Here is a 20,394-nt window from a genome sequence, read left to right as displayed (position 1 = left end):
TTTAAAGCTCCTGATATTTTTACTGTTATAGGCAGGTTCTTTCTCTGACCATCCAACCAAGTATGCAGGCAATTATGTCTCACTCTCCCACCAAAAATGCCCTCAAAATAAATACTCCGTGTTTCCAGTATAGTATTTTCTTAATCTGTTTCCTATTAGGACTCTTGTTTGTAACTTAGCAAAAAGTTTCACGCGCTGGTTCAAGAACTGTAAGTAGCAAAAGATGGTTTTTTAGCCATTTTAATGCTGGGAGGGGATTTCAGTTTGGCAGCAGAAGGAAAATTAGGCCCTCTTTTTTCACAGAAAATGTTTCATGTGAGCAATGACAGTGCAGTCTCCCTTCACTGTGTTATGTGTCTGAACAGTGACCTGAAGAGGGCCTCTCATGGTGAGGGGGTTGTTCATTCTGAATGTCTTTGCTCTCTGTGCTACGCAAGATTGCTTATACATTTGCCATTCACTAATCTCTGTAACAGCTTGTTCACGTGGATATGTGTCTAGGAGAAGATTGGCTGTAAGAATCAATTCCTTCTAATTATGCTGCCAGCTCTCGTGGGTTTTAGATTAGGTGGGATGCCCGAATAGATAAGGCTTCTTCCCTTTACAGAGATACCAGTTCAAGCCTTGCTCTAGACTTGGGCTGAAGCCTGATCCCGGCTGCCAGAGCTTTATGTGGGTCCTTGGTATTTAGATTAGACTTCCGACTGGACAGATTGGATGTCAGCAACTGTACTGCCTCGTGTTTGATTAAAAATTTCTGTTTACTCCAAATGATCTGTCTGGAGTAAGATGGTAGTAGTAATGCAGAACTCTAAACAGTAGGTATAAGAATCAATTTATGAGATACTCCATTCAGATCAGACATTTTGTGTTCAATGCCCGCTGTATTTTGCTAATAGTCTGGTTTGTTAATTGCACAGTTGATTTTTATTGACGTGGACCGAATTAGGGTAAGATTTCACCTCTGCTAATTTTGTGACCTGTTTAGTCTTTTGGAAAAGAGAAATAAACAACTGTAAACTGTAAAAGTGGAATACTATCTATCAGATGCATTTTTTAGATCCTAAAGTGACAATGCAAGTGAATTAAATGAGAAATGGGAAATACCAGTACAAATTGAATGAATGCAGTTTGCAAATAGCAATATAATTTTTCTTAATGTTTTCTTGAAGTTATTGAAGAAGTCACTTCTGGTCACTTCACCGATGTGCCTTGTAAATCATCTAGGAATTTTTAAGTGTTGGAAAAATAGGTTAATTTGGTGGATTGTTCTGTCAACTCCATATGACACTGGGGTTTGGCTGAATAAACTTTGGCGGCGAGTCATGTATTTTGGGCACTTCTGTTGGGAGATGTAGAAACCGAAAAGCAAGCAGAGAGAATACACAAATACTTATCACGAAATTGCCTTTGGTTACAACTGTTAAATAGAGAGTTTATAGTTCAAACAAAAAAGAACAGAATAAAGAAACTATTCAACCATTAGGTATAGCTCATAAAAAGTGAAAAACTCACACTTGAAAGTCAAAACTTCTGTTTTGGCCACAGCTACCTCAGCACATGCTTTTCTGGCTTCTTCAGACGTGCGCACACTAGGCAGCAGCTGAGTTCCTTCTGCTCTGAAAATCAGAAATAATCGATGAACATGTGCTGCAGAACAAAGTTTCTCTTTTAGAGAAATTTGGGGTAGTTTTTGCATGTTGGCTCCAACAATTAATGCTGAAATTGGCAGGTTGCATTATGGCATGAGGAAAACGTAAAAGAATGAATAGAAGTTTTCCTTGTTCATAGCGCATGACGAAAAAGTCAAACATAGAAATGTACTATTATACTGCTTATTCTTTGACGTCAGCTAAACATTGGTATAGTTTAGGATTCAGAGAATTGCACCAATACTGCAAAATTGTCATAAACTGACCAATAATTACTTTTGCCTCACTTTTTGAGAACTGAAAATTCACAAATTACCTTTAAATGTGTAAAGAAATTTTGAATAAATTTTAAATTGGGCAAAAATAAGCTCTGTAGTTTTAAAGCCTAAAATATATATCGCTGTATGTAATAAGCAGCCTTGGCCTTATTTTCTTCATCATCATCTTAGTATTTTTCTTACTCTTAGATAAAATCAGAAGGAAAGACATTTTAATGCATATGGAAGTACAGACCCTCATAGTTCTATCAAATATCCCCTCTTAATACGTAATTTTTCTTGAGTATTTTCAGTATGAATAGCATAGCGTAAGATGCGCTAAAATATAAACAAATGTCAGCTGGGAAATTGCATAATAACAACCCCATTTTTCTGGTGGGGAAGATTATTAGACTGAGTACTAACATATTCCTTAAGTCTTTTTCAGTAGCAGTATTAGCAAGAATGGGGTTTGAAACAATTTTGTGTACCAAGGAAAGATACAGGAAAGGTTAAGTCGTCTATTGTGAAATTTCTTCCACTCTATAAACTAGCAGTAATTTAGAATATGCTTTATGAATTTAATCCAAAGTGTGTTTAGGGAAATTTAAAAGACATTTTCTCAGGCAAATATTAGCGTGTTTTGGTTTGTTTTGTTTTTTTTTTTTTTCTCAAATGAGAAGGTGCACTTCACTTTTTCTTCTACCATTTTTGAGAAATTAAGATACTTGCGACCACCTTTTCTCTTCTAGACCTTCAGCACTCACATCTTCAATAGGCAGATTGAAAGATGTGGTTTATGCTTCTGCATATGGCAGACAGAAGTTCCATGAGTTTTGTTTTTTGTTTTTTGTTTGTTTTTTTTTTCAAGAAAACCTTTTCTTTCACCTCCTCAGATCTTGTAATTGGAACAGAAGTTTCACTGGCAGATCCAGAGATGCCCTGGCTTAACAACTGTCTTAAGACAGATTTGTTTCAAAGGGATTTCCACTCCTCTTTCCATAATCTCATCTCACTTCTCATGCTTCAAAAAAAAAAAAGAAGATTTGAAGCTTGGTATTTTTCTCATGATTACATGGACATTTACAAGAGAGTGCTAAACTTCCTTTGACTTCAATGGGAGAAGAGTTAAACTAGTGACAAACCCTTTCAAAATTCCTGCCGCGTTTAACTCCATGCCCGTTCTGGTCTTTTTCCCCTCGCATTTCTGGAGAAAGATACCCTGGCTTTATTGGCCTCTGACAGGGCTGTTGAGCAGCGAGACAGAGCAAAGAGAGAAAAGTAGGTTTTGTGCATACAGCTTGATCCTCACCAAACAGGTACCAGGAGTTCCGTTAGAAACACCTGGAACTTTTACAAGGTTTATTCAAAAGCTCTGTACCAAACATAGCTCTAAAAACTCAGTGAAACACAAAAATGCCTTTCTTTTCTATACATCTTATGCACTCTTACTTGAGTAAGAGCAAGAAAACACTCTGAGTAAAGTGCTTCAACTGTTTATTTACAAAAAGAAATTCCTGCCTGGCCAAGTTTATTCAATAGGCTTTTACTATTACAGCTCTTAATTAGGGAGGCACACAGAGAAAGAAAGATGAGAGCTTTAGCTGTTGTACCACACTTTCTGAAAGAAGCTGTATTATCCCAGATGGCTTATTAGCGTTCAGCTAGAAAGAAAAAAAAAATCAAGAAAGGGAGCATGTGTCTACCTCCAAGTTGTACAACACTGGAAAAGCCTGCTCATGCCGAAGTAACAAAACTGTGGAGAAAAGAATCGTGTAAGCAAGTTAGGTATATCTTCTAAGTCTGGCTTTTTGACAGCAATATCATTCGTCAGAGATTCCTGAAGAAATCACATACTTATGTTTGCTGTATTTATGTAAAAATAGTTCCTTCTATGCTAACATTTCACCAATTGTTTTATAGAAAAAGAAAAAAGCAGGCAGTGGGATTTCAGAATTTAGTACGGCAGCTGAGGACCTAGGTCTGGTAAGAGAACATGGAATTTTGTTTGAGTGCTCTCCTGATAACTGGACTGATCAGAAGAAACCACCACCGACAATGAATTACTGGGTTGTCGGGTGAGTTTAAAGACAAATGAATGTATTTCTCCCGAAGTTTTCCATTTTGAATATGCCGCTGTACTCTCTAAGAATAAATTTAACTATAGCACATCACAGAAATACTTGAGCTGGCTGACTGAGGTAGCTTTGATTTGGGATCTGGGAAGTTGCTTTGGTGTGATGTTCCACCTGCTGTAAAACATAGGTGGGTTAATTCAGGTGAGCACCGTGCCAGCGTGGTAACACCACAGAGCTGGCACCCTTCGCAGTGTGCTGCGCTGTGCTACGCAGGCGTGCTAAAGTGCTGTAACCACGCTCTTCAATACCCTGCACTTTCTTTGTGCTCCTCGCACTCCTTCTGATCTCTCCATTCCCTGCTTTGCCAGTAAATCCCCTGCCTCGCCTCCATGCATAGCGCTGATTCAGTGACACAAGGAAGTAAGGTGAACAATTGTAGTTGTTTGTCGGTTGGTGGTTTTTTTTCATTGGGAAGATCACATCAACCTACCAGTCTATTTAAGATATTTTGGAAGGGGAGTTTTCTTTCCTCAGTTTGCTTTCTGCCGTTATCATTGTAAATGGACTGCGATTTATGTTGTTATTTAAACTTCAAGTGATTTTTCTTACTGATGCATATAATTATTGCTACATAGCTCAGCCTTATTTGCATGACAGAACAGCATACTGCCCTAGGCATTAAATATTAAGAATGTTAAGAATAACACATTTCTTTCCTCCATCTACTGTATTTTGTGCTGTCTACATTTTAGCTGCAGTAAGCAGACAGTCATAGTAGTAGTAGTCAACAGGATGTTGCCTTCTTTTCTATGTTCATCTTCTGTATTTAGTATTCCTACTAGATAAATAGAAAGAAAAATGCAAATGCCCAGTTAAATGGAAGCTATGCTTTCACCATAGGAAAAACAAATTCAGTATAGGCAGAGGGTGAAAGGAATATAAATGATTATGCTTGATTTAGTCATTAAGTTATAATTATTGACTAGTTCAACTATTGTGCAAATAGGAAAGTCAGAAAACAGCAAAATACATTTCTGAATATGGCATAAGAACTTTTTTCTGATACCACGAGAGGAAATGTCATCCACAGGTAATTCTATTGGCCACGAATAATAATGTAGAAATTCTCTAACAGAGCTCTTGTTCAACCTTTTTGCCTTCAAGTCAGATGTTTTAAAAGAAAAGCCATTGTTTCCCACCATGAATGTACATAACGGCAGTTTGTGTGCTATCCTTGGGGCTGGAAAAGTTAAAATCTTCAATTTAAACATGTAAAAATGTTTACACTGCTGTTGATATCTTTTAGAAAATATGTTTTCAGTCTCTGCATTATCAAACAATGTGTTCCACCAGCGGCAGTCCATTAGTATTTGCAGTGCTGTAGGCTATGCTGTAGTGCTACCCACAGTTACACACAGGTATTAACAGCTTTCCTATTTTAGCTTTTTCCCTAAAAGAGCTTATTAGTTTGACAAGTGGTAACGTACCTACTCAGATGTACTAAGTTTAAAAATGAGTGAATATGTGAATACTGGGGCTTGCTCCCAAGTACCATGATAGCAGCTTGTAGCCTGGAAACTTGGATTACTGCAAACACACCAGTACCATACAAATAGATCCTGAAAACCTGAAGAATTTTTTCCATACACGATCTTGAGAAAACTGAGCAGAGAATAACTTGATTTAAAAATCCAGTGTATTGAAAGTAGTAAGATAATGCAGGAGAGCCACAGAAATTTGCTAGCTGTCTTACACAGCAGTTGTTTTTAACATCTTAGTGAAACCTCAGAGTACAACCAGAATACATCAAACAGTTGAGAAGAAAAAGCTAACACCTATGATAATTGTCGTCTTTTTTTTTTTTTTTTTTTTTTCCCAGGAGACTCATTCTACATCCAACACCTCAGGAGTGTTATGTCTGTTTTCATGATTCAGTCACAGAAGCTGCTGTTGAACTGGCCTTTAAACTGTCCTTCGGCTTAGCTACGTAGATGAGCTTCCTGGACATTCAGCCATCCTGCGGGGCGTTGTCATCTCTTTAAAGTACTTCAATATAAAGAGAAATTAACTCAATTGTGGTGCTCACCCATGGCATACCTTGGAAATGCTTTTATTTAAAAAAAAAAAAAAACACCTACCTTGTGGTAATGACACAGGTAAAACTTCAGTGATAATTCTAATGACCTCATCAATTGAATACTTAAAAAGATTTCAGAGAACCAAAGTTATCTTTATATATTGCCCAATTATTTAGCCTGATCATAGCTTTATTATATGAAAACATCACATAATTTGTACGTTCACTGCTGTTCAGTGTATAATATGCAATGTAAGAGGATAAGCTGATATCCTCGAAGTACTCTCTGAATATCTGGCAATTGGTGATGGAGGGGGAAAAAAAAAAGTATCCAGTTAATTAAAATTTTGTGCCTCTAAGGGCATGGAAAATACTGAATGTTTTCAGTAACACTGTTAATCAAAATGGAAAGAAATCTTTTAGCCAATTCATGGCACTTAGCCACACAAAACTAATGGCTTACTATTTTTGCCAGCATGGTCTCCTGCACACTTGAGCACTATAGTGTGGCTGATGTTTTACTTGACTTCATGGATTTAACAAATAGAAGTAATATTTATAGTCAAAACCACAATTTTGAAGGCACAAAAGAAGATGGGGGGCAGGGGAGTGGTGGTTTTAAGACCTATGCACGGACTCGGCTGATTTTATTTTATATTCATAATTTCATAATAAAAAAATGTATATTTGGCAAAGACCAGTAAAGCGTTATTCTATTTTTTTACTTAACATATTTTCTCTTTTGCTTATTTAAACAATATTTGTTTAGCAAGGTCTTCTACAATTTACAGCTAGATATTACAAAAAATGGTATAAGGCAAGAGAAGGCAGGATGTTTGCAAAATCAGAATTCTTCTGCAAAATTCAGCTTTCCTACAAATTGTTAAAATGTTTGTAATCTACAGACTAGCTGCTCCTAAAGCTTTTTCTACTAAAGTATAGTTTAAAATGTAAGGGTTTTGGGGGTCTTTTTACCCATAGCCAGCACATTTAGATCTGGTCATCTGCATAGCATTTCATCATGTTCCATGTCAACAGTGCTTTTTTTTTTTTTTTTCTGCTGTTTCTACTTGCTTTTCATGAGTGCTTTGCATAAAACGCATGACTGAGGTTGCATTTTAAACAATGGGATCAAAAAGTTTAAGTATTCAGGAAAGTAAATTCAGTTCCATAGGCTCTTATGATCAAAGCTTTAGCTCTTGTTTTCACTAGTAAATGACACTGTTTAGAGTAGATCTCAAATAGTCAATCAAATGCTTACAACGGACCGATCTCACAGGGTGATTCACGGCTTGTCTTGAATCACTCAACAGTTGCTTTAATTCCAAGCAGTAGAAGTCTTAGGCCTGAAGTTTAGGCACATGATTGCAGGTTTTGTTACTCGGATGTCTCTACAATTTATGGTTCCTAAAAGATGAGAGAGAGTATTTCAGTTTGAGACGTACAAAGCTGAGTTATATCCATAGTGCTTTAGATTTGTTCCCCATCTGTAAATCCAGTAATGTGAGACTTACTCTGTTTGAAAAATAAAAATATCTAATAGTATGGATGACATCCGAACAGCACCTTTGAAAAGTCTAAAATACGTGGGGTTTGAATATTAAATTTCGTTGGAGATGGAAGAAGGAAGACAGAAAAGCAAGCAGTCTTTCCTGCACTGCTTTTAGCAGGTTTAACAGCTTTTACAGAACCTGTATGTGTGTTTGTGCACATAAGTGTGTATCTGTGTGGAAAAAGGTAATTTTGCCGATGTTTGTCTCTTGTTTCAGTCTTTTAAAGGCTGGGCTATATGGTTTGAATGCTAAAAAGGAAGATATTTGAATGCTTTGCAAAGAGGACAGCTAACTTTAATCTAGATCCTTGCGTTTAGTCAGACCTAGGTTACTCTGCTGCCGGTGTAGTGGGTCCAACTCAGTTGACTCAGCTCGGCCAAAACCACAACTGAGTCAACGCAGAAGAAACAGTGTGAATACATAGATGTGTGTGGAGAAGCAAGAACTGAAGGAAGGTGGGACTCCTTCAGTACCAATCAGCTATTTAGACCGGCTTGCTCCTTCACAAGAAACTACCTTAAACAGAATTAAGGGCATCCGAGTATGGCACACCTTTCAGACTCAAAGCAGTCTAGTTCAGCAACAAAACATTGCAAAGTTTGCATTAATTGTGTTGATACTACACTTGAAGAGATTTTTATTGGTTACTTTGTTAGTCAACTAAGCAGAGACTCTATTTTGCGGATTTTTAAGAGTATGTTTAAAAAGAGGCCTAAAGGATGACAGGATTTCATTTCCTACAGAACACAGATTTTTATCAGGTCTCTTTGGTACAAATCTTGTGTCTTTGTAACTTTCAGGATGATTAGAGTTGTGAATCAGTGTATAGAATTAATGTGAAGAGGAATAGATAGGGAGAAGCTACTAGAGGAGTTTAAAATGGTAGTATTAAGGTTCAAAAGAAATTAATTTCTTTTGCCTTTAAATTGTTACTTATAAAAATTATTAGCAAAGCAAAATGGAGCACCAGGGTTAAAAGTACTAATTTCAAGGGAACGCGAGAAACAAAAGTTAGCATTTAAAACCATCAACAATTAAAAACATTTTGACTGAACAAATGCAGTGTTTCATGCCTTCAGTAGTCGTAAAGTCAGGAGATGTACAGGAGGTAAAGCAATTTATAAAAACAAAAATGCTATCAGAAATCTAGAAGGAACTGGTACTTCTGACCCGCAATGGAATGGGTGTAAGTAACATGACTAAAATTAATTTCCGTGTCATGTATGTTTATTAACTCGTAATTCAAAATGATCAACACCTAGCCTTTGTTACCTGTTTTTTTTATTCCCTAGTTCCTGGTGGGGGGAGAGGGGCCAGTTCCCACAGCTGACAGGAGCTTCTGGAAAGTTCCTGAGGCCTCTGGAAAGCTTGCTGCCTGCGGCTCGGGGAGGGCGGCACTCCCCGGAAGGGATCCACGTAGTAGAAGAAAATGGCGGGGTTTCTGGGCCCGGCCACAAGTAAAGGTGGAGGACAGAGGTAGCTCAGCTCCTGGGTACCCTGAGACCATCTACTTTTAACTTTTGAGGAAAAAGAAGCCCGTTAGGTGCCTGCCGGCCGTATGCTTTTCGGGAAGAAGAGGAAATGGCCGGGGTGCGGCCGGGGCGGTGCCATGTGCCATGGTGGCCCCGCAGGGCAAGGACCTGTATGAGCCCATCTCCTTCAGGAAGGACCTGCTGGCCGGCGGTGTGGTGGCCGCCATCTCCAAGATGGCGGTGGCACCTGTCGAGCAGGTGTTGCTGCAGGGGCAGGCCTCGTCCCAGCAGATCCAGGCGGACCAACAGTACAAGGGCATGGTGGACCGCTTCGTGCGCATCCACGGGGAGCAAGGTAGGGACCCTGCGCTGCTCTCCCGTCCCCGCACCTTGCCCGCTTTCTCCCAAACCTTGTCAAAACAAAAGCTTTTAGAAATGCCTTTGAAGTGATGGTGATGGAGCACCCATCATGGGCTGCGGGCATTCAAAGGAGTACAGACACTGGCGGAGGAGGTGGTGAGGGGTTACATCCCTGCAGGATTTTTTGCTTTATTTGGTAGCAGCAAAGTCACACTTGTTGGTATTTGTGGACAGCATAAAATACTCTTAATGATTTCCTTGCAATAGTTTTATAAAAGCAGCGCTTATTTGGCATCCTCGCATTAATGCATAGGAGAGCATGATCAAAAAAAGAAATGAAAACCCAGTTTTGAGTTTTCTTTGTCTTCAAGGAGTCTTCGCCTTCATCCACGGTACCACAAGAAAGTTAAGAAGTCTGAATGAAGAGCATAGAGATCACTTTGTTGTCACTGCTTAGCAAACTCGAACACGGCCAGCCGGTCCCATGGCTGTGAACATCCTCACATACGTTTCTTTTCTCATAGTCCACTAAGATTTGCTCCTGCACTACCTCCTCAGCTCCGTTTAGCTTCTTGTGCATTTATCTCAGTGTCCAAAGGGATCCTTTCTTTAATTTAGAAGAAGAATATAATTACAAAAGCGCTACCGTGTTTCTGATACCTGTATAAACCCTTTGTCATTGCTTTAATACAGAGTGTGAGCACCCCCTATGGAAGCAAAAATGCACAGGCAGGCTACTTCAGGAAAGCAATTCCTGCACAGTTCTCTGAAATATTCTTCTATTCTGCAGTTCCTGGACTGCAGTTTCCATAGGAATCGCTAGTCTTAGAAATGTATGAAGTAAGGAAGTGGAAAACCATACCTATTTCTCAGCATTATTGGTGTTTCACTTGCAGTTTTAGATTTTCTTGTGCTAACGCCAAATGCCTACATCTGTTGGTAAGTGTCAGAATAAATCCAGATTTACAATCGCAAATGCCTGAAAAATAAAGGACCTGAAAAGGACCGGTTTTGGCCTTTGTTACAGCTCATGCCAAAGTGGAAACAATAGAAGGAATATTGTATAACACACTTGGTGTAGTATAAACTTCGGAAATGTTATTTTAAAGATACATTTCTTTTTCCGTAGGATTTTTCAGCTTTTGTTGTGGCAATCTGGCAAATATTATATGGTCTTTCCCAACACAGGCTCTAAACTTTGCTTTTAAGGACAAATACAAACATATTCTCTTGCCCAAAGTGGATTAAAGAAAAACAGGTAAATAATCTCTTGCATATTAGTTCTGTTTAATAAACAAACTAGCTCTGGTCAAGACCTGTGCAATTCTTTCTCTCAGCGTGGTTGGTAATTAGTGGTGGTATACTGATAAGAATTTTTTAATGATCTTATTTTATAACAAGAGGAAGAGCGAGCACGGCTTACTGTGTAGCTTATTGTTGAAGGTAATGAAATCTGGTTTTTAATCTTTAATGATTAATGACTTTGTGAGGTGCATGTAAATAACCGCTTATAGCTGCAGTCAGAATTTTCAGTGTTTTGTTCTGGACGTAATTATTTTGGAGTTGATTCAAGTATTAAGATGGATATTAAAAATCTTGGCCTCAGACACCTATGTTTCTGGGCTTTGTCAAAAACCCCAATAACATTCTCACAGTTAAGACTGCACTAACATGTACTCTAGTCTCAAAAACCTCACTCACGGGAAATTACAGCTGCTTTTATTCTAATGTGTGAAGTTCCTGGGTTGTGTCCCTCAAGCAGGAGTCTCTCATTTTAATTTTTTTCCACCTTATTTTCTTGATAATCATTAGTATGTAAGTGTCAGAAAAACTTACAGATAGTAAAGTGTGTATTACTGCTGTAGATGAGTAAGGCTTCACACTGAAAACTGATTTCTTGCTATGTGTAAAGCTAGAAACATACTTATCAATAGTTAAAGCATTTTAAGAACTTAGTTTTGTTCAGTACCCCAGAAAAGGCACAGCTTTAGGTTATAGCTCAAAAAGGCAATTAAACTTTCAGGCTATGCTGCCTTACCTTGCAATTCTGTGTACTTGTGAAAAGTCCCTTAACTTGGATGCATTCTTGATAGACACAGAGGTCTACACCCATGGAATTCATTACAAGAAATCTTGGTCTTGGAATGTGAAATGTTGATATTGGCATTTGACAAATTACATAAAATTCATTCATATCAGCAGAACGGAAAATAACTGCTTCATATCTAATTTGTTTAATGTGAAAATAGCTGGAAAATCTGTTTTATTTGTGTCTGTCTTAGGTTATCTGTTTTAGGATTTCTTTGGTTAGGTTTTGATAATTTAAACAAAAATCCAATGTTCTGTGCTTTCTTTTGTTGACAGTTTTTTACTGCAGTGCCAGAAACTTTTCTTGCCACAGGCTTTTCTGGTGGTGCTGACCAGGAGGAATGCTGTCAGTCAGTAAAGTATGATTAATCTCCTTGTATTGCATGCAAGTTCTTAAGCAGTCCTTTTTCAATTACAGTCATTTTGTATGTAAAGAGTTTAAGGTTGCCGTTCTCTTTCTTTTCTTACAGTGGAAAAAATAAAACATGCAGGATGTAAATAACACAGTGTTCATAGTTCTTCAAATCTCCTTTCCGTCTCCTAGAAGTGTTTCCAGATGGCTTATATGAGCGTGTGACTCAAATTTTAGAAACATTCCATGAATAGCACTCAAGATTAATTTCTTTAGAAGTATAGTATTTAGCAAAGTAGCATATCCATTTTGGAAGCTCAGCGTCTTTGGATGCTTTCTTACATGTTTTGTGCAGGATAGGAAATGGGGAAGACAATATGGTTGCATGCATTAGTTTTTGCTTCGCTGGAGTATCTTTAAAAAAAAAAATAATTACTAAAACCTTTAGAATGTGAAGCACAAAGGAACTTCTGTTAAAGAAGACAGGCTGTATCTACGTGCCAGACACTTGGTATTGAAGCTAATATTGGCACAGTCAAGCATCTCCAGATTGCAGCTGCCCCCTCTCACGCTTGCCACTACAACTAGCAACCGCTCATGCAGCAACATGAGCTGGGGCAGGTTGCAAAGCCTTCTGTACAGCTAATAAAATATTAGGGCAGTTAAGCTATGCTGGACTCCATACTACTACAGCTACAGTGTTGCTGTTACTGAACCAGCAAATAAAAAAAGTGATTTTGGGGTACGTCTACATGGTCTGCATTTACCACACAAGATGTACCTGTGATGGCGAATGGCCGGGGAATCTTTACAAGTGGAAATTTTGAAATACCCCAGGATAGGTCTTACTCTGAGACTGGCATGTTTCTTTATTATTTTGTAAATAAGACGTTTTAGATAGATCTTACTCTTCATGCTTTAAAGTTTCATTTAATATCTACAACCAAGGTCAGTATTATAGTATTGTAATACTATATTTTCGTAACTGCATACAGCAATTTTTGTGTTTCAGTTCTGGAAATGGTTTTCGGCAAACCTGGCTGCTGGCGGAGCAGGAGGAGCAACAGCCACGTGTGTAGTGTGCCCGTTAGACTTCGCATGAACTCATTTAGCGGCTGATATTGGGAAAGGTAGTGCGATCTCTTAAAAGGCAGTTCCAGTTTTATCTGATGTGCCTCAAGTTATTTATATTTACTTCATTTTAGAGGTAGACCAATATTCAACAGTATTAGAATTCTTTCTGTTACTTAAAAATTTACCATTGCACAGTTACAAACTTAAAAGTATTAAGAAATGTAAGATCTTTATTGAAAAGGATAGGATGAAAGAGCGTGAAAGAGCATTCTTTGGAAATAGTGCTAGAGCATAGCTCTCAAAGTTTTTCATTATTTTTACATTCTGTATGGAAAAGTTTAACTGAATTTTGCCAACTTTGGATGTCAGAAACTAGAGGAATTTAATTTTTGCGAACCTATGGTTTTATGGGGTGTCATTTAAAGAGCTAATGACCATCCTTCTTCGAGATCAAGAATATCAACTGACGATTTTCAACAAAGATGTTGGGTAGTGTATGTCTCTAGATGTATGTTTCATCCATTCAAACAGATAAAATTCATTTCCCGAAAGCAGCAACTGGAAAGCTTTGCAGCAGAGAGAAAGAAATCTCTGCTTTCTGTATCGTTGTTGGCTTCCCTGATTTGCCTGCAATGGGACAAGTTCCCTCGCGTTACTGCCTGTGCTGTGCCGGGTTGTCCCAGGAATTGGCTGCTTGACTCTACCTATTGCTTTCTGTCTACTTGGCCCAAATTACTGTTTTCGTGATCCCTTCAGTATAAGAAGGTGCACAGCTTGAAGTTCTTCCTTCAAAGATCGGTTTATTGCTTGCTGTGTTTTCATCTGTGGAGAATCCTAAGAGCTGAGGTGTGGTTACCTGTGGAATGTGGAAACAGATGAAGAATCTACAGATATAAAAAGTGGGTTTTTTAACTTTGTCACAGCTTGTGGCTGGTGTTCCGCTATAGGGAAAAGCTGAAACGAGTAACGCTTCTGACAAATTTGAATGTGTGTGGAGGGAGTGAAAGCATGGTATTAGGGAGAAAAAATTCTTTTCAGAGAGAGCATAAGAGAATTCATACATAAGCATTCTGCCAAATAGAGGACAAAGTTAGAACGGTAGTTATTTGACCCGAAAGTGCTTCAGCAGCTGGATACCACTATCTGTTTGAATGAACTGTCTTCATCCATCCATGTATCCCAATTTCTTCTTCATGCTTCGCTCATAACAGGAGGAAACAATGATCTACTATGTTTTTCATATAACTTTGGTAATGTTAAATGTTTCAGTCATGCAGAGTAGTTTGTATTAAAGAGAAGGGCTTCTGTAGAGCATAACGATGTGCATAAATTTCTTTTATATTAGGTGCTGCTGAGCAACAGTTCCAGGGACTTGGTGACTGTATTATTAAAATTGCAAAGACAGACGGACCTCCTGGCCTGTACCGGGGTTTTGGCGTTTCAGTACAGGGAATCATTGGATACCCAGCCTCCTCTTTTGGATGTTGTGACGCCATTAAGGTAGCTTTTACAAATAAGAATGCACACGTTTTAAACCTTTATCATGGTATTTTAAATATCTATTATGAACTAATGAGGCTGTTAGTTACAGCTTTTGTCTTTACAGTTATTTGTGCTCAATAGAGTATATTACTGAAGAGCCAAGTCATTCTACAGTAGGATTAACAACAGAAATGATCAAAATTATACTTGATATCTTCTGGATTTGACATATATTTTACAGAATTTGTACAAGCTTCCATTTTTGTTTTATTTTGCAGGGATTATTGCGAAATCCAAAACAAACTCCATTCATTGTTTCCTTTTTCATTGTTCAAGTTGTGACTACTTGCTCAGGAACGCTGTCTTATCCTTTTAACACTGTCAGGAGACGCACGATGATGCAGGTACGGTCTAGCTTGCAATCCTTTTCTGAAAATTGCTTACTAGATTTTTGAAGTTTGATGTGCTAATTGAAGCGCTGTGTAGCCGTACAGCAGGTGAGACTCTCTTCAGAAAAAAAGTGAAAACATCTCCAGAGAGACAGGAAGAAAAATTAAATAATAGCATTGTAGGAGTCTGGTAAAAGTATGTTCAGTTCACGTCTTGGTGAGAGCTTTTAGTAGAAAGACAGGATCTGTTTTCTTTTTCCTACTCGGAAGCCAGGTATTTGGAGTAAGGCAGGTTTGTGCGTAGAATAATATCCTTTATTAGCCCAGCTAATGCAGTTAGAAAAATAATCTTTGTGGCACACAGCTGTTCTTCAGGTGTGAGGTAGAATCAGTTCCAAAGGTCGGAACAAGCTGAGAATTATTTCCCAGCATGCGATGGGTATGATAGTGTTTTATTAGCAATTAATGTTGGATCTTGTTGCTAGCTATTAGGTAATTTTACTAGGTACTACAGTAGCATTTGAAGTACATTTAATAATACAAATTCTTACTATGAAGATCATCCTCAAACACGAAATAAAAAAACCACAGAAATGCTCTCGAAAAAACAAGACCTTGTTGCCTGCATCCCTGAGGAAGTTTTGCCATCTGATAATAGAAAGGCGTTGTTAGTTCCAAAGAAGTGTCTCTACGTTTCGTTTCAGGAGCATCTTCTTTACTCTCAGTATTCCAGAAACGTTGGCATAGAACTTGGTTAGGTGCGTTCATAAAACCCTAGGAGATACTTAGATTCTAACGTAATGCCTGCATACCTCTGGCAATCCGTCCTAAATAACGGAAATCCTTGAAGCTTACAGCAGGCAAACGCCATTAGCACTACCGACTTCTTCCTTTCAGACTAAATATGATTTCACTGTCTTCAGATTCTGCTTTATCTGCTTAATCAGCAGTAGGCCTACAGTTAATGCTGTCTTTGTAAGTGCTGCGCTTCTTGAGGCTTTACCAAAAATTGCCTGTATTTCTGGTAATTAACTTACCACTAGGATAAAGAATAGTATCAAAATTATAAAAAACATAAATTACAATCATACGAAATAAGGTAATGGGTTTACTAGCACAAAAAGAGGATGAGAATGAGAGGACGTATATATGTTGTGGATGTACAAATATATTTCATGTGGTGTCCTTGTTTCATTCATGTAGTTTTGAAGCTTCAGGGACAAATAAAGCTGATTAGTATGATTTTTATCAATTTATCATGATGCTTATTTTGATCCAAGAGGAAGCCCTGAATTAAATATAGCACCTTTTAATTCTTCAGGTAAATTATATTTGCCAGATGGAATTACTTTCTGAAATAATGAGCGCAGTACAGTTACTGCTTTCAGCAAAGTTTATTACTGCTTAGCTGACAGAAATCACCATTACCAAATATCCTTTAATTTGCATATATGCATGTAGAGTCAAACCAAAATATTTTAAATGCTTTATAGCTATGTTACTATGGTTATTTATATTGATTTATGTGAATATTTATCACAGATGTATTTCCTGCATTTATTATGTTCAGAAAAGCTATGGTGATCTCATACCTTGATTCCTAACAGCAGATGTAACAAAATCTAACACTGTCTTCATTAGAAAATTCAAACGTCACTTTACTAGCTGCAGAGTATATCACAAAGGCCTCAAGTAGGCAAGATTATCTTTCTGCCATGATAGAGCCTAGAACCGTACCTTGATATTGCAGGTGGATTTGACTTAAGATGTAGCTAATTTAAGTCAAATCTTCAACATTAAGTACAAAAAACTAGTGTCTTCTTTCCAGTAGAATTTCATATAAAGATAGGGATTTTGGATTAATCTCTCCAAAGAAAGCGTACTTATTTTTTGCTAGTGAAGACAAAAACCAGTGTCAGTTCTTCATATAGTCCTCAAATCCTGAAGAGACTGCAGTTCCAAAACAGGAATTCTTTGACAGTTCACCAAGCATATCTACAAAAAACAGCTTTGTCAGAGCTGTGGTGTTACTCACGAGTATCTGAGAGATTTGCTGTTGTCATTATGCTGACTTCCACAGTGGGCAAGAGTATTTCCCAAGTGCTCTGCTGCGCAGAGAACGGCTACGCAACGTTCCTCTGGGCTGTCTCCGCTCCGCTGGTGAAATTTTCAAAACTTAAAGGAGTTGGCATGATTTTCAGTCATGCTGCACTTGGAAAAAGCTGAAGGGAGAGTTCAGTACTTCAGCTCTGACTTGTACAGAAACGGTCGTATGCGTGCATGTGAACGTTCACTGCTTGTCATCCTTTCTTCCCTCACCTGTAAGCACTTGAAGCAGGTTTTACTGAACACGGTGCTGAGGTCTCTAACTAACAAATCCTCCTTTTTGCTTTGTTTTCATTTGTCTAGCAAATTAATGCTCAGAAACAAGGTGGGCTAGCTGAAAACTGGACTGCGCTCTTTCTTAGCCCGCCTGTGTTTGTGCGTTATCATGCTAGTCAAGACCTTAACGTTTTTTAGAGGACTCTATTGATTACTAATGAACTGGAATCTACTTGGCATAAAAATGTTTCAGCGGTACTAAAGAAGGAAAAAAAAACCCGAGCTGTGGAAGTTTTAATAGCATTGAAACAATTCAGAAGCACCCTTAGGACTGGAGTGACCTCATTTAATACTTAAGCCTTCTACTTGCCCAGTAAAGCTTAAAAGAAGCATCAGAAGAAGGATCACTGCCTTTCTAAATTTAGCTATTGGAACCAGCTAAAAGAGCATTACATCAGATAAATATTTATTAGTTAAAAGATCACTCCTCTGCAGTAAGTGAAGCATTAGGAAAAAGTTACTTGGTGTTCTTCACTAAAGAAAGATAAATTTTGCTGGGCAACCAAGTTTCTTTCTCAGTGCAGTGCCATAATGATTTGTCCTTGTTATTTGTGTGCAGAGCAGGGAGACTGAACATCAAGATAAAGGGACCGTTGACTGCTTTATGAAAATATACGAGCGAGAGGGGCTTAATGCTTTCTTCCGTGGAGCATTCCCCAACACCCTTCGTGGAACAGGAGGAGCCTTAGTGCTTGTTCTCTATCACAAAATTAAGGACATTTTTAAGCTCGACGTTTGAGAGTTCAGGATCTGATTAAAATAGTGAGTGAACATCTGTTTTGCTTGTACAGTGTTCATGATAGAATTCTCATTGTTTGCATAGCGTATTTTTAGTTGAAATGTTATACAAACAGTACTTTTAAGAAATTATTTGGATATTTTTGTGACTAAGCATGTACTAAATTAATTTGTTTTCAGGGAATAAAGAGCACTGTTTTCATTTCATTCAAGAAATGAATCCAAGATAATACTTGCCTGTTGTTTAAGATTCTCAACGTTTCAGTTTTAGTCATACTAAATGTTATACATCTTGAATTTTAAATTACAGGATGTATTTCAATATATTTCGGTAAGAGCAGTTTCCCATGCCTGTCAGTAGAGCCCACTGTAAGTATAGGTACGTATCAGCCTGCTACGGCTTCTACATGAACCGCAGTAAAAAGAAAACTTCTTTCTAGCCTCTTGATGTGTTTTCATGGTATTTCAAAGCACAAGTTAAGACAACAAAGGAGTTTACTTTTTTTTTTTTAAATTGTCATTAAGACAGACAGCAATTCACTTTTCTCTCTGTGTCATCCCTCAAACAGCATTGAGCAGGTTGTAGTCTGGCTGACAGCATTTTAAGACAAAACATAGCCCAAAAATGTGGAGATCCAAGCACCCAGAGACTTAGAGCACTTAATACATTATTTCTTAGGGAAACTTAAAATGGCTGAGGATTCTTCTCAGTATTGAGAATGAATCTTAAAGTGTACATAAATGAGAAGACTCTTATTTTTATTTCTGAGGTAATAATTTTCAGTAGGGAAAGGAAAAAGAAACAAAACATTGTGGAATATGGATTCCAACTTAGGGACTCGGGAAAGCATTTAGCAGGCCTTTATTTAAATGCTTGGTTTCAAAGAAATTAAGGCTAGCAGTGCTCCTGACACTTCTCCACAACCACTACGTTTCATATAAAACCCTTAGCTCCTTGAGTTAGTACAAATATTTTTTTAGCTGCTAAAAAATCAGATGTGATCCACAGGCCAGGAGTTGGAAAGACTCGGACAACACCAATTCTGGGATTGCTACAGTGGTGGTAGATGACTGGGGGCGGGGGCGGGGGGGGGATATGCTCAGGCACGTTTGTGGCTAATCTGACTTGAGTGAATTTTGTTCATCCTCACAGCCTGGGCAATCAGCATGACACTGAAGCACACAAACAAGACTTTTATGAAATACTTTCAGAGTTTGGCTTATCCTGCTTACGATCTCATCTCCAACTCGTAATAGTCTTACTCTCGACAAGGCAAATAAAAAGTCCGTCGGTGCTTTTCTTGTCGCCATCATGAATGTCTACGCACATCTGCGTTCCTGACTGCAGCTTGAAACCAGCTGGCTTAGCTGCCAGAAACAACACTGCAGTGGCAGCACGAAGCTGCGTGCAGGCTGATTTATCCTGCTGAGATGCGAGACATGCCTGCCCTTCTGCTGCGATGGCTTGTCCCCCTGCTGCAAGGTTGCACGGTTTCTTCTGGGCCCGGCTCAGTAATGTTGCATAGCTGCACAAGAGTATTTGCATCTCATCTCTTGGCCCGAGGTTTCTTTTCAGTCAGGAGTTAGCCTCAGGTGGTGCTGCAGAAGCGGGATGCTGCAATACCTTGAATCACCGAGAACTGGTTTTGTAACAGGGATTGAAAGAGCAGAGCAGAAACCTCAGTTGGGATTTGCCTCCCTGACTGCTGCAGCTGGGACCGGACCCCGTTTGCTGTTCTGATCCTAATACCAGCAAGGAAAACGAGGTGGTTAATTGCCTGGACTAATAAATAGCAGTTGCGTGACAAGTAAGTCTATTTAACAGTGGCTTCTCTTGCTTCGGGAGGTTTTAGACGGAAAAGGCATCTGTCGTCTTCCCTAGGAAAATTCCAGTTGTGAAGTAGACCATTGAAAGAGTAACAAATGGAGAGAGAATCAAAACTCCTGACAGGGACGCAAATCCAGTGTAGCGCTTCAGCGCTGCTGGGAAGGTGTAGGCACAAACGGGGTCAGCTCTTCCGAGGCGTGGGCGGTGGGAAGGAGCAAGAGGGGCCTTGAACGTCCCGCGTCTCTGCCCGGCACCGGCAGCGCTCCCCGCCGCCGCTCCGGGCATCAGCGCCTGGGTTTCGCTGTCGATGCCCGACGTGGCTTCCCCGCAGAGGAAGGCCGGAGCCCTGCAGGCCGCCCCAGCCCCCGTCTCCTCGGGCAGGCGGGCCCCGCGGCCCTCGCCTCGCCCGGGGCCGGCAGGGCTGGGACCCCCGCCCGAGCGCCGGCCCCGCGCCCGCGGCTGACGCCCAACCGCCGAGGCCGATCGTGTCAGTGGGCCCAACCGCCGCCCAGCAGCCACCGCGCGAGGTTGTTACGATCACGTTAATCACACGCTGTTGCAAGCAGCCTCCCCATCGCCGCGGCTGGCGCGGCGCCGCCGGCCCCTTTAAGG

At 39.3% G+C, this 20,394-nt stretch overlaps 2 protein-coding genes across 2 annotated transcripts in view; both read left to right on the top strand.

Moving 5' to 3' along the window:
- INTU (inturned planar cell polarity protein) overlaps positions 1-6,693 on the top strand; it is a 49,762-nt gene extending 43,069 nt beyond the window's left edge. Inside the window, exons 15-16 of the mRNA XM_087736574.1 lie at positions 3,833-3,987; positions 5,867-6,693. Coding sequence (XP_087592700.1) covers positions 3,833-3,987; positions 5,867-5,978 — 267 coding nt within the window. The 3' untranslated portion in view covers positions 5,979-6,693. The remainder of the gene's footprint in view (positions 1-3,832; positions 3,988-5,866) is intronic.
- A 2,540-nt stretch (positions 6,694-9,233) lies between these two features.
- SLC25A31 (solute carrier family 25 member 31) lies at positions 9,234-20,367 on the top strand. Its single transcript, XM_009468778.2, is given in 6 exon segments — positions 9,234-9,444; positions 10,579-10,707; positions 12,885-13,019; positions 14,309-14,463; positions 14,724-14,849; positions 17,776-20,367. Coding segments are annotated over 6 exon segments (936 nt in total). The 3' UTR covers positions 17,956-20,367.
- The last annotated feature ends 27 nt before the right edge of the window (positions 20,368-20,394 follow it).

This window comes from Nipponia nippon, unplaced genomic scaffold (assembly GCF_047370975.1).
Source record: "Nipponia nippon isolate SJK-2023a ecotype South Korea unplaced genomic scaffold, ASM4737097v1 scaffold_6, whole genome shotgun sequence".
Classification (NCBI taxonomy): domain Eukaryota; kingdom Metazoa; phylum Chordata; class Aves; order Pelecaniformes; family Threskiornithidae; genus Nipponia; species Nipponia nippon.
Note: the sequence above shows the minus strand (reverse complement) of the source record. Positions and strands in the feature narration are given on the sequence as shown.